Source organism: Podarcis cretensis (assembly GCF_951804945.1).
Source record: "Podarcis cretensis genome assembly, chromosome: 17".
Classification (NCBI taxonomy): Eukaryota; Metazoa; Chordata; class Lepidosauria; order Squamata; family Lacertidae; genus Podarcis; species Podarcis cretensis.
In genome coordinates this window covers 35,949,485-35,963,008 of record NC_137187.1, presented here as the reverse complement: position 1 = coordinate 35,963,008, position 13,524 = coordinate 35,949,485, and the positions used below count along the sequence as shown (strand labels likewise).

Below are 13,524 nucleotides of genomic sequence, written 5' to 3'. Positions count from 1 at the left end.
CTCATGTCCTGCTTATAGCCTTCCCAAAGACATCTAGTAGGTTACTAGGAGACAGGATGCTAGAACATACCATGCATTTAAAGTACATGCATTTAAAGCTCCAAAACATGAAGGAGACTTGTGGCAATTTGAAGGTTAAACAAATTAATTATGGCATCAACTTTTATGGACCAAAGTCTATTTTATCATATGCACGAAGTGTTGGCAAGTATGTGGATGTAGAGAAATACACACACACACACACACACACAATATGAATTCAGGGGGAAATGAAATGCAAAAACAAATTGGGAGGGGGGAAACACTGATAATTACAGCAACCATTCGCAAAGCAGTGTTGAAGATAGTGAACATCCTGGCATTTGTAAGCTAATTGATACCTGTAGTGAGGTTAAAAACCCATTATGTTGATTCAGACCACAGGTGATAGAACCTAACTTCTTGTTAAGTTGCAACTCATCAGTTTCACACTGAGGATTCCCTTTGAAGTCCTTTTATCCAAGAAGGACAAAGGTCTGTAAAAGAGTATTGTAGGAGGTTGAAATGTTCTCCTGCTGGTTGTTGAATATTGCCCCTTTTGATGTCAGATTTGTGTCCATTATTCTTTTGCACAGAAACTGGCCTGTTTGTCCCTTGTAGATGGCGGAATGACATCGCTGGCAGAAGATGGAATCCCAATGAGATGAGCAGGTGACAGGACCATTCATGTTGTAGCTATCATTATCAGATCCTATTATAGTGCTGCCCTTTATACTGCCTTATTCCCACCCCCTCAGCAATACTTAGTGCTTATTCAGGGGAAGATTTAATATCACAAGCCTTTTTCTTTCAACTGTCGCTTTAAGAATGTCCAGGCTATATGGCAAGTCTGGAGACCGGCAGCTTTTTTGCAAAAGCGTTTGACAGGAATGGTGACGTGTGCGCATTCTTGGAGCAGATACTGAAACGGGATGCTACCTGGAATTGTCCTGTTGCTCTATTTAAAGAGCAAAAACGATTCAGTTAATATGATTAAAATCCCGCCCCCCCCCCGGATTATATGAGGGGGGTTGGGGTGGAGGAAACCCTTGATGTCCTGCTCCTTTAGTCCCAGAGGCAGGGCGGCTGAATTCTTCCACAACAGGCCTAGTTTAAAAGTTTGCTCCTTACGCTTTCACATCGGAAACGACTTTTCTTCCAGGTCCTTTTGTGAATGAAGGTGGTTCGCAGCAGAGCAGCTCGGCGGCTCCCCCGCCTCCCCCGAGTCCGGTGGGGAGGAAGGCGAGGGCGCGGCGGCGATGAGCCCCCGGGGAGTGACGGGCGGCGGAGGAGGCCCCTTCCCGGCTTGGAATGCGCGGCTCGCCACATTGTTGCCATTCCCAGCCGGCTCCAGAATGTTGTGAATGGAAGGCTCGCAGCGCAGGCCACGCCCACATAGAACCCCACCGGCAGGTCTGAGGCCGCCCCCGCCTTGCCTGATTGGCTGGGTGGGCCTCTCGACCTTTGATTGACACCTTTTCCCCCCAGACGGCCCTCCCCTCCCACTTTCCTTTCTTTCCTTTTTTTAATATTTATTTAAACCCCACGACATGGGGGCGTGCATTGTTTCCTCCTTGAGCGGCAGCCGAGCTCGCCCAATCCTCGCCGGTCTCTCCCTCGCCGGCCACCCAATGGGAGGCGAGCAGGTTGAAAAGGGAGGACCGGCGAGGCCGCGGCCGCCGAGCTCATTGTTGTGGGAGCTCCTTAAAGGGGCCGCATCCGACGCCGCCAGCGGAGAGGGAGGAACGGCCGACTGAGCGGGCCAGGCCCGGGCCGCCGCCGCCGCCGCCGCTGGGTTTCCGGGCAAGGCGAGCAGGAGAGGCCGGGGATCGGCCGGGCCTATGGAGCCCCCGCCCGCCAAGCGCAGGTGCGGCGGCTCCGGGGAGCAGCCCGAGCCGGGGCCGGGGCCGGGCGCCTCCGCCGCCGCCACCTCGGCCCCCAGCGCCGTCGAGACGCTTCTGGACCTGAGCGCCCGGCGGGTGGCGGAGACGTGGGCCTTCGAGCAGGTGAGGGCAGCAGCTTCTCCGCTCCCCCCGCTCCGGGCCGCTGCGTGGGCTCCCTTCGCCTCTCTCTCTCCCCAAGAGGTGCCGGGGCTCGCAGCTGCCCGGCAAGCCTTCCTCCGCTGCCCCCGAGGGCGCTGGACGGCGAAGGCACTCTGCACATCCTCAGGAGCGCGTCGCCCACCCCCGGCCGCGTACGAGTCCTTCCCCCTTCTAAAGCCCCCCGCTTTTCCTGCCCCCTCTCTTTTTCTTTTCTCCGACGGCTGCGGCCTGGCGCTGCAAAGCCGATCCCGGTGCCTCCGGCCGTGGAAGTTGGGGCTGCCCGCTCCTTCGAAGCTGCCCTTGTGGGGCTCGGCCCCTTCGAACAATGGCTCGGGGTGCAGGTGGCAGCGTCGTCGAGGGGCTTCCTCGGCCGGGTTTATGCAGGCAGGAGAAGGGAACGCAGGAATTCTGCGCGCCCCTTGAGTTGACAATCCTACTTACTAGCCAGGCTTGAACAAAGCCGAGCCTAATCTGTTTGTTTTTCTCTCCACCAATCTCTACCCTCTGCCATCTCCCTGTAGTCTTCGCTGAGGCCAACTCCTTTCTTCCTTTTAATTCTCCCCCCTCCTGCTGCTGCCACCCTATCATCTTGTCATCCATACTTAGTTTTGTATGCTCTGTCTCCTACCATCTTTTCCTGGGAGGTCAAATTTAGGCTGGCTGGATTATTGGGGGCAGGGTGTCCCCTCTAAGTAGCTTTTGAACCGGGGACAAGACGGCTGGTAGGGGGCTAATGGCCTAAATGTGGCCTTGCTTGGTACATTAACTTGCGATTTAGTAGACTTCCTCTAGGTCTCACCAGAGTGACTGACAATTACATTCCGGATCTCCTTCTTTCTTTAGTCCATACACCTTTGACTTTTTTTAGTTGTTGATTTGAGGAGAAGCTCCAGCATTTTTCTGACATCCCTTTTTGTGTGATCCCACCAGGATTCCAAGGTCCGTTAAGACTGGAAGAAAAACATGATTTTATCTCCTGGCTTTCTTTGCGTACTACTTGCGCATGCTGTGTTTTATCTTCATCTGTTTGTGATTCTCTCTCACCCACAACCCCTGCCCTCTCTTCAAATGATGCCTTTACGCAGCTTGATCTGAAGGATGTGGTTATCCTAGGGTGCCCTGTAAAGGCTTTCTCTGTGTGTGCCTGCTGAGAAATAGGTGGAGTGGGTGTTAATTGGGATAGCTGAAACTAGCTAACTTTGGGTAGCTGAGAGAGCCAGGACTAGTCTGGGCAAAGCCTAGGAGAAGGTAAGGTTGTGATACTGTGGCGTGGAGGGTGCGGGGAGGCTAGGCTCGCTACACACGTTCTTCTCCTCTTTCTGAAATTTGTCAAAGCCACACTTGCTCACAATTCTTGGAGATCAAAGCTCAGCTACTTCCTTCCCTCAAATCTAAGAATTCCTTGTAAGCAGCTGTAGTTCCATCCAGGGAGACGACAGGGTTTGATTTCTGTGTCAGGCTGGGAAACTCGTCAGACAAGAGTCACTTGTCACTGCCATCAATGAGTGAAACTTCCAAGTCCAAGCACTTGCACACCTGAAATAGGAGGGAATGCGGAGGAGCTCTGGGCTGAAAAAGCATATCCCCTCCAATCTCTTTAATTTTCAAGACTGGAAGGTTTCATCAGGGAACGGTAAAAAGGAGAGGGGTGTTGCTAGGGAAAAGGCTGCTGTGTGTGCGAAGAATCCGCTGAAAAATTCTGAATTCTGCTCATTTAATGGGCTAGTCCACAAGGATGACTCTCTGGATTACTGTAAGTGTAGACTGTTTATCAGTCAACCCCCATCTCCTCAATTTGCCTTGGCTTTGAGGCACATTAGAACTCTGGAGCAATGAGAGTATAGAACTGGGTATCCCCCCCAAACCCAACCCCCCCTATTTTGTCATTTGGAGCAGGCATAGTCCTCATCTTGCATGTGAATTTGAACTGAATAGCTGTTGTAAAACACAGCCAAAGTGTTGCCTTTTAACTTGGTACCTCGTCTCAAGTTCGATAAATGGAATTCTCACTGTGAAGGGAATGGTGTTGACTTGAAAGTGACAGGGTTGTAACCATGGTCTATAAATAAGCCTTTGTCTTGATCATTTCACGTAGACCTGTGTCTGGCCTCTTTCACTTAAGGCTGCAGGTGGTGGTGGGTGTATTATTAAATTCCTCTCTAAACAAATCGGTTTATTTCACAAGGAAGAGGAGCACATTTGGGAGAAGGTTTCTAGCCTATCTTTCTCCCAGATATATTCCATGTTCAAGGAAATTTGTGGATGAAGGAGTATTCTATCATAAGAGCTCCCAACTTCAATCTAAATAATAGCAAACAGGACATAGGTTTACTACCTTAGTGAAAACTAAGCTTGGTGCTCACTTAGCTACATGAAGTGGCAGAGTCTATGTAGAAGTTGCAGTCAGTTGTACAGTTGACTGCTTAAATTCCATTGAGGATTTAAGCAGGGTCTGTGAACAGGACTGCAGGTCCACTTGTCTGTAGCATATACCTGGTCAGAATTGGTTTTCTGTAGTTTCATACCTTGATTTTTGCCATAGCACACCATTCCTGACTTACTTTCTCTCATTGCTCTTGGGCTGTGTGTTATGGTTCTCTCCATCAAGTCACTTTATTAAACTCTGTTCCTAGCTGGCTGAAGTACAAACGGGAATAAGTAGAGGAAACCTTCTGGTCAGATGAGGTGATATACCGTAGCTGTTATCAGGTGATGAATTCTCTGGTGCAGTTTTAAGAGCAGTGAAGTTTGATGTGGACGAGTCTGATTCTTTAGGTGAAATCCACTGGGAGGTTTGCTGTGCAAGCCCCATTTATTTATTGAATTAATTATTTATTAAATTGTTAATTATTTATTGAATTTATCATAATCTCAAAGTTGCCCAGGGTGGCAGATGACCAGTGATAAAACATCTTTAAAACAATTCCAGTATAGATACAGACTGTGAAAGAAAAGGCTTGTTGGAAGGTGGAGCCCTTCCATAGGCGCCATAGACGGTGACTGTGCAATATTTAAGGGGAGGGAATTCCTAGGGGGCAGGTGCCACAACACTAAAGGCCTGATTCCTATATTGTGCGGAACAGACCTTCTCATAAGATGGTATCTGCAGGAGGCCCACATCTGCAGAGTCGTATAAGGATATGTAAGGGGCGAGACGATCTGTATAGGGTTGTATACATCAAAACCTTGACCTTAGCCTGGAAATTAATGGCAGTTGCTTTTATGAAGCTTACATTTGTTTCTATGAGGCTTGTGCAGGAGATCTTCCAGTGGGTTAGTGGGACACAATCTCTCCCCCATCTGGATTTCCCTCCCTCCCCCAGTGTTTGATTAAAGAATAGTCAGAAGGAGGGAAGGATACTAGAGGGAAGTTGGCACAGAAGAGATAGAAGCTTATTTATTTATTAAATTGATATACTGCCCTTCATCTGAAGATCACAAGATAAAAATACAAGATAAAAGCACAGACAAATAGTTAGAACAAAAGCAAAACAAGACAATAATTCTCCCCGCTCAAAAAACAACTACACCACATTTAAAAGGCCATAGAATATAAATCAGCTAAAGGCCTGGTTGAAGACAATCGTGTTTTCACCTCGTACCTAAAGATGTATAATGAAGGTGCCAGACAAACCTCCCTGGGGGTGGGGAGGGCATTCCACAAATGGGGAGCCACTGCAGAAGAGGTCTACTCTCTGGACCTCTCATGGAGGAGGCATGTGAAGAAGGGTCTCAGACGATGATCTCGGAGTCTGGGTTGGTTCATATGGGGAGAGGCGGTCGTTCAGGGATTGCAGCCCTAAGCCATTTAAAGCTTTATAGGTCACAACCAGCCCTTTGAATTGTGCCCAGAAACTAATTGGCAGCCAGTGGAGTTGGGCCAGGATCAGTGTAATATGCTAAAACCGTCTTGTCCCCGCGAGCAACCTGGCCACTGAATTCTGCACCAGCTGGTTTCCAAACATTCTTCAGAGGCAGAACTACATATAACGCGTTGCAGTAATCCTGCCTAGAACTCTCTGGTCCTTAGGGAGACTGTGTGTGAGATGAGTTTTGCCAGGAGGACTGGATGAAAGCAGGGCTGAAACTAGGCTTTATTACACCCGGGTCAAAGACCCAGTTTGGCAACCCCCGCGTGCGCATTTGTGTACACACACACACACACACACACACACTGGGAGCCTCAGTGGTCTGCCTCTGGAAGCTTCAACTGGGACAAAATGTCCAGCTAGCGCTCACCCCCTCCCCAGCTATGCCCCTAGCATCTGCTTCCTGTGTCAAGAGCAGTGTGAAAGGGGATGGGGGTGGAATTAAGAAAATGGGGAGTTAAAAAGAGAACCTGCAGCTTTGCGCAGTGGCAGTATCGTAGCCAGTGAGGTTAATCCGAGGCGCGATTATTGCTAAAAAAAGAGAGAGAGAACCTGCATGGAGACACAGGGAAAGCGCTGGAAGAGAACTTTGAACTAGAAGCCCGATGCTGAAAGAGCTGAAAATTTTGGCAAAAAAGGTGGTGTGAGAATAGCAATATGGTGTGTGGGAGATGAATTTAATGAAGGCATCAGAACAGATTAAGTGGGAGAAATTCCAGTAGTTAAGAGGACTGCATGGAGAAGGGGGCCGAAAGGGAATGACATATTAAGACCGTGTGTGTTTGTGTGTGTGTTTGTAAGGAATCTAGTTCTGCCCAAGTTTGGATTGAATCACAAGGTTACTTACAAATTTGGCACAAGAGGAGGATGGTTTAGTGAAATTTTGGAGTCTTACGACCATCCTCCTGTGCCAAAGATTCAGCTGCTGCTTGTGAGACGATTTGAGAATGCTCTGGTACCTGAGGTAACTATTGGGTAGAATTTAGGCAAAGCTTTAGGCTGAAAGATTTGCTCATTCTTTTATCTTTAATTTGAGAAGATTGGGCGAGAGGGCAAGGGGGAAAAGAAGGTTGGATGAGACCTGAGAATATTTGTAAGCAGACCATTGCTTAATATGGGAGAAAACTTCTGCCAGCGAGGAAGCTGCTTGTATTAACATAAATCAGCAAGAAGGGAAATAAGTTAGTTAAGTGGCAACATGTGGACCAGTTTCTGTTTTCTGGACAGAGTTGGAATTGTGTACCTATAAGCTACATAAACTGGACTAGGAGGAAATATCTGCGAGTGGACATTTAGGAGCCTGCCTGATCCTTGCTGGCCATTCTCTGAATACCAAGACTTTGTGTGGCCACCATTTATGCTGAAGTGAAGAAAACGTCTTTTCCTTGTGGCGTCAGTTGGTCGTGGCAACTGTGTGGGAGTCTGGAACCAGAAATAGAAGAGAAGGCCAATTTTGAGTATCCTTTGCATGGAAATTGGTGTATAGATTTAGAAGTTAGTGTGCCTGTTGTGATGCATTTAAGAGATCTGGTTGCAGCAGTGCTGAAACTTCTGGCACCTGTTGGCTGAGCTGTTCTGTGGTGTCTTGAGCGTTCCGAGAAGCGAGAATGAAATGGGCCATGCAGAATGTTTGCGCACAGTATGTCACAGATGTGGGGAAGTGGGAAGTAGGTTTGGCTGGGGCTGAAGTCACCTGCTGTCTCTAGGGCAGGAGGAGGTTTGTGAGGAAGGGAAGCCAGATGAATGAGAATGATCCCAAGAGATGGAGGCTGAAGGGCCAGGAGACTGTGCCCAGGCAGAAAATTCAGACAAAGTGGGAGAATAATCCATAGACTGGAATATGAGTTGGAGCTGGCTCCAGGTTTCGGAGGGTTGTTGGGCAAGATGCCCTCAATGCAACCCTTCCTTGGGAAAGGCCACCTTCTCCTTGCTATCACCTCTGCTTGGTTACACAACTTCTCCTTTTAAGCCCAGTCTGCGCAGCTATCCAGAGAGAGCTATCACTGTTCATTTGCTTGGGGACGGTAGGCAAGAATAGCAAGGAGGAGGAGCAGGAGGCTCCAGAGACTGGCATTTGGCCGCCTGTTGCAGTGTAGTCCATGGCAGGTGCCAACAACATCCCCATTCCCGATGCTGCCATTGGACCTAGAAATCTACTTTCTTGTAACTAGAAACCGTTGGTTCAAGTCCTACCTAACCTTCTGAGCAGGAGAAAACAAGCTTTCTCCATCTTCCATGTAACAGCTCTAAAGATAATTGAAGATGGCTATCATGTCTCCTCTCTCTCCTCTTTTCCAGGCTAAACATATCCAGCTCCCTTAACTGTTCCTCACAGGGCTTGGTTTCCAGACCCCTGATCATTTCGATCACACTCCTCTGAACATGTTCCAGTTTTATCAATATCCTTCTTTAATTTTGGGGCCCAAAACTGGACACACTATTCCAGGTGTGATCTGACCAAGGCAGAATAGAGTGGTTCTATTACTTCCCTTGACTTGAATTCTATACTTCTGTTGGTGCAGCCTAGAATAACCTTAGCTTTTTTTGCTTCTGCATTGAACTATTGACTCATGTTAAGTTTGTGGTTTACTAAGACCCCTAGATCCTTTTCGCATGTACAACTAAGCTAGGTGTCCCCCATTTTATATTTGTACAGCTGGTCATTCCTTCCTAAGTGTAGAACCTGGCATTTGGCCCTGTTGAAATTCATTTTGTTAGTTTGGGCCCAGTTCTCCAATCTGTTAAAACTAATATTGAATCCTAATTCCATCTTCAGTGGCATTAGCTATCCCTCCCAGTTTGGTGGTGGTGCTTTTGTTTTGAGAATGAGTGCTGGACTGAAAGGTTGAAAAACATGGACCTAAGGCATTTGCTCTTTGTCCCAGGGTGTTAGACGGTTTGTGCTCCAACCCTTTGGGGTTCCTTTTACCCAGAAAATCTTCCTGCATCTTCACAGCAGCAGCAATCCCGTTCTCTATTCGTGAATTCCCTTGAAGGAATAAACACCTCACCCGTTCAGTTCTTCTCCAAAGTATTTATTTATGTTACAAGTTGTGTAACACTATATCACTACTGGTCTACATAAAATAAAACACAACTGTATACAGAGATTTCAATCCTTTGCTCTGAGAGACAGGCTCACAGTCTCTCACAAAGGCCAGCACAGGGTATGCTGGGTGACAAGCCCAGCATATATTTCTGAATTCAGGAAATGGAGGAGCAATAAGGAGGTTAAGATATGGCCATTCTTCCATTCATATGCTGCTCTTGGTGTGCTTGGACTTTCCCATTAACATGCTGGGGCCTCCCTGCCTTTGGGGGGTTGTTATCAATGTGAATGTTGTTCAGGCTTGGTCTAAAGGGGGATGAGGCTCCGAGGCTCAGTGACCAAAATGGAGGGCGAGCGAGGGGAGAGAGGAAGGAATTCCAAACTTACTTGCATTAACTAGCCAGATATGCTATGACCAAAGGAAGTCAAGATGATTACGGGACCCAGCTCTCACCGGACAGGAGCTTAGCATGGTGTGTGGTAGTACCTGGCTTCACCCCCCCCTCCATTTTATCTGTGGCAGCAGGAACTCTCTGCTCTCTGGGAGGGATGGGTGCTATTGGCCCAGAGCAGGCTTCTCCATAGCTGCTCTCCTTTTTCTGAGCTACGGGCTACTGACAAGCCACAACAATGGCTTTATGCCTCTGGTTTACGGTAGATGATGCTTGGCGATCGCATCTTTGCGTAAGCATTTGCATTCCTTTCCCAGGCCTGTCACAATTCTGTGGCTTCCAGTATCATGTGGCTTCATGTCGTCTCCACCCTCAACCCCACCAAATACTTAGGAATTCCAATTCACTAGGCACCTTCTTATAGTACATAGAGTTCAGCGGGGTGGGTAGCAGCCCAGATAGCTGGCCATCCATCTGCTTGACCACATTGGTGTCTAGGAATTTGGAAATATTTTTAGTCATACCCTGGTGTCATGAAAATATGGTGTTTGTGCCCAGACAGCCAATGCAGTTTCTCTCCAGATGTTGCTGAACTCCAGCTGCAGTCATCCCTGATCACTGGCCCTGCTGGCTAGGGCTGATGAGAGGGCGTCAAGCGCCAGCTTTCCCATCCCTGCTCCATCAAGGCCGGGTTGGGGAATGCAGCTTTGCCTTGTGATCAAAGTGTATACAGTCGTACCTCCATTTACGTAACCCTCTGGTTATGTAAACTTTGGGATGCGCGCACGGCAAACCCGGAAGTATTTTACTGGGTTTCGCCGTGCACGCATGCGCAGAAGTGGTCCTCAGGTTGCGGAAACCTCAGGATCCGACCAGATCTCCGGAACTGATCCTGTCCGCAACTGGAGGTACCACTGTATCCGTTTATGGCATTCCGGGATGTCAGGCAGAGGGCCTCGCAGACTTGTTTGGGGGTGGCCAGGACTGAAAGATGCACTTATGTATTGTTTTAAACATTTAGATTCTCATCTTCTGTGTTAGGCTTGACAGTTGAATAGCAATAAAAGTAAAGCTCTGAATATAAAACATCAAAGTTTTAACAGGAAAAGGAACCAGGTCAGTCATGAAAAACCCAGTGATTGGCCCAGGGTCACCCAGTGAGCTCCACAGCTGAGTGGGAACTTGAACCTTGCCCCCCTAGCCCAACACTGCTATACCACAGGGCAGTGTAAAAGCTAAGAGTTGGTGCCAGGCAGATATCTAGGCGAGCGAGTTCCATCACTCAGGTGCCACCACAGAAAAGACTTGATCCTTGGGTCTAAAGGTTGGGCTGCAAGGGTGGCACCTGGAGGATGATCTTAAGAGATGAGTGGGTTTATACAGGAGACAGTTGTCATTCAGATCCCTGGTCCCAGGAAGTTATAGTCCTAATGGTGATCTTATTCCTCTCGTCCAGGTAGAAGAGCGTTTCTCCCGCGTCCCGGAACCTGTGCAGAAGCGCATTGTTTTTTGGTCCTTCCCACGGAGTGAGCGAGAAATATGCATGTACTCATCCCTTGGCTATCACCCTCCGGAGGGTGAGCGAGACTCACGTGTGCCCTTTAACCGTGGCCTAAATTTGTTACAGTCGGGTGCTGTTGACCGTGTCCTGCAAGTAGGTAAGTGGCTTTTATGTTGGATGAATCTTGCACACTGCTCCAGAGGGTTGGGGGAACCCCTGGAATAGATTTAGGGGGCATGCAGGGGGAGAGCTTTCTGCTGCACAAGCAGAAATCTTTGTGCTGATGGAGCAATGGGGGGGGGGAGGAGGGGATGTCCCATTGAGCAAAGGAAAATCCTTGTGGCAAAGTTAAAGCAGTGATAAAACTATGCTTGCATGCAGTTGAAAGGTCTGGAATGGCACTTCAGCATATGCATGTATGTGGGAGGAAATACTCTCGATTTCTGAATAAATATGCATTGGACTACGGGACGTGGGTGGCGCTGTGGGTTAAACCACAAAGCCTAGGACTTGCCGATCAGAAGGTCAGCAGTTTGAATCCCCGCGAATCCCCGCAGTGGGGTGAGCTCCCATTTCTCGGTCCCTGCTCCTGCCAACCTAGCAGTTCGAATGCACATCAAAGTGCAAGTAGATAAATAGGTACCACTCCGGCGGGAAGGTAAACGGCGTTTCTGTGCGCTGCTCTGCTGGCCACATGACCTGGAAGCTGTACGCCGGTTCCCTCAGCCTATAAGGCAAGATGAGCGCCACAACCCCAGAGTCAGTCACGACTGGACCTAATGCTCAGGGGTCTCTTTACCTTTACCTTTATGCACTGGACCAAGTGGCCAGTCTTATTTCTCACGTAGACAGGCTGGGGAAGCAAGGGTATGCAATCTTGCCATTTGTCGCAACCGTGAGTGAGGAAGATAGCAGCTCACTGCTACCATAGAGGTTTCCAAGGTAATGGGGCAAGCTAAGTTAACAGCTGCTCATGTAAGATCATGTGGCAGGTTGCTACACTCTTGCCATTCTTGGATTAACATACAAAGGGGATAATGATCAAGGCTATAGTTACTTGATGTCCCAAGTCATGTGCCTTTTTGTTTCTGTTGCTTTAAATATACCTGTGTTGTCTGTATGGGTTCAGAAACTCTGGGTTCAGAAAGTTTTAGGTGGCATGGGTTGAATGATGCAGAGGGAAAGGGGGATGGATTTCAGGACAGCCTGGGAAGGGAATACATCCTTTGTTGTTTGTTCCAAGATCTAGGTTGTAGAGGAAATGTTTTTGAGGCAATCAATACCGGGGTAGGGGATGTTTAAATAAAACAGAGTGTATCTGCCACAAAAATACAACTTTCCCCCCTATTCCAGTGACCCGATTTATGTCCAAATGATCTGTTGGAGCTTTCTGAGAATGCTTTAAGTAACCAAAGGTGGGGAATACTAAAATTGAAGGTCTGCTGTGGAAAGCTGCCTCCTCTATGTCCTTTCTTTTTATGCCCTTTTTGTATGAATTAATGAAGGGTGTGTTTTGGGTAATCATGATGAGGCACTGAGCAGCAGGCAACGCCAGCTTGGCCCTGTCTACTTGTATAGCGTCTTATGGGCAGAATTGGACTCTGGAGCTCTGCATAGCATTTGCTCCTGACAGTTGCAATCTCTGCCTCTTGCTTTGTTGTTGATCATTTCTGCGCAAACATGAGGCTTAGACTTGCTTGAATAAAGAAAAGGCTTCATTAGGTTGCCAAACTGTGGCCTCAGATTCTGTAGTTGGGCAGTAAAGTTGCGGAACTACACGCATCCCTGATGAGACCAGACACTTGTTGATGATCTTGAGCAGAAAAACGTCTCTAATAACAGGATTAGTTGTGGGTGGATCCTTGATGACTGTTGCTGAAATATTAATAGGCTATCTGTGAACTGGGCTGGAAGGGAAGTGACTAGCTCAGCCGACTAACTGGCTTTCTTTTGGCTCAAGAAAATCTCTTCACTTTTTAACTTTACAAAGTCATCAGTTTGATAATGTATTTCTGTTAATACCAGCACTTGCTTCTTGTATACACCCCTCATAAAGGTAAAAGGTAAAGGTACCCCTGCCCGTACGGGCCAGTCTTGACAGACTCTGGGGTTGTGCGCCCATCTTACTTAAGAGGCCAGGGGCCAGCGCTGTCCGGAGACACTTCCGGGTCACGTGGCCAGCGTGACATCGCTGCTCTGGCCAGAGCCAGAGCCAGAGCCAGAGCCGCACACGGAAACGCCGTTTACCTTCCCACTGGTAAGCGGTCCCTATTTATCTACTTGCACCCGGAGGTGCTTTCGAACTGCTAGGTTGGCAGGCGCTGGGACCGAACAACGGGAGCGCACCCCGCCGCAGGGATTCGAACCGCCGACCTTTCGATCGGCAAGCCCTAGGCGCTGAGGCTTTAACCCACAGCGCCACCTGCGTCCCTTTTATATACACCCCTCATAGAATCCTATAATTATTGAGTTGGAAGGAACCCAAGGGTCATCTAGTCCAACCCCCTGCAATGCAGAATTCTGACGCTTGCAGACTTCTATCAGCATCCTGCAGGGGATTGGCCCCATATATGTATGGCCAAAATGGAGCCCTCGGCATTGATAAACATGAAATCCTTGCTATGTTTGTGTTCCCTGAGCCTTGGCTGCTTCC

General features: G+C 48.4%; 1 protein-coding gene across 1 annotated transcript in view; it reads left to right on the top strand.

The window, feature by feature from the left end:
• The first annotated feature begins 1,669 nt into the window (after positions 1-1,669).
• Positions 1,670-13,524, top strand: part of ZSWIM4 (zinc finger SWIM-type containing 4) — a 40,184-nt gene continuing 28,329 nt past the window's right edge. Inside the window, exons 1-2 of the mRNA XM_079959990.1 lie at positions 1,670-2,024; positions 10,827-11,028. Of these exons, the coding sequence (XP_079816116.1) occupies positions 1,860-2,024; positions 10,827-11,028 (367 nt within the window). The 5' untranslated portion in view covers positions 1,670-1,859. The remainder of the gene's footprint in view (positions 2,025-10,826; positions 11,029-13,524) is intronic.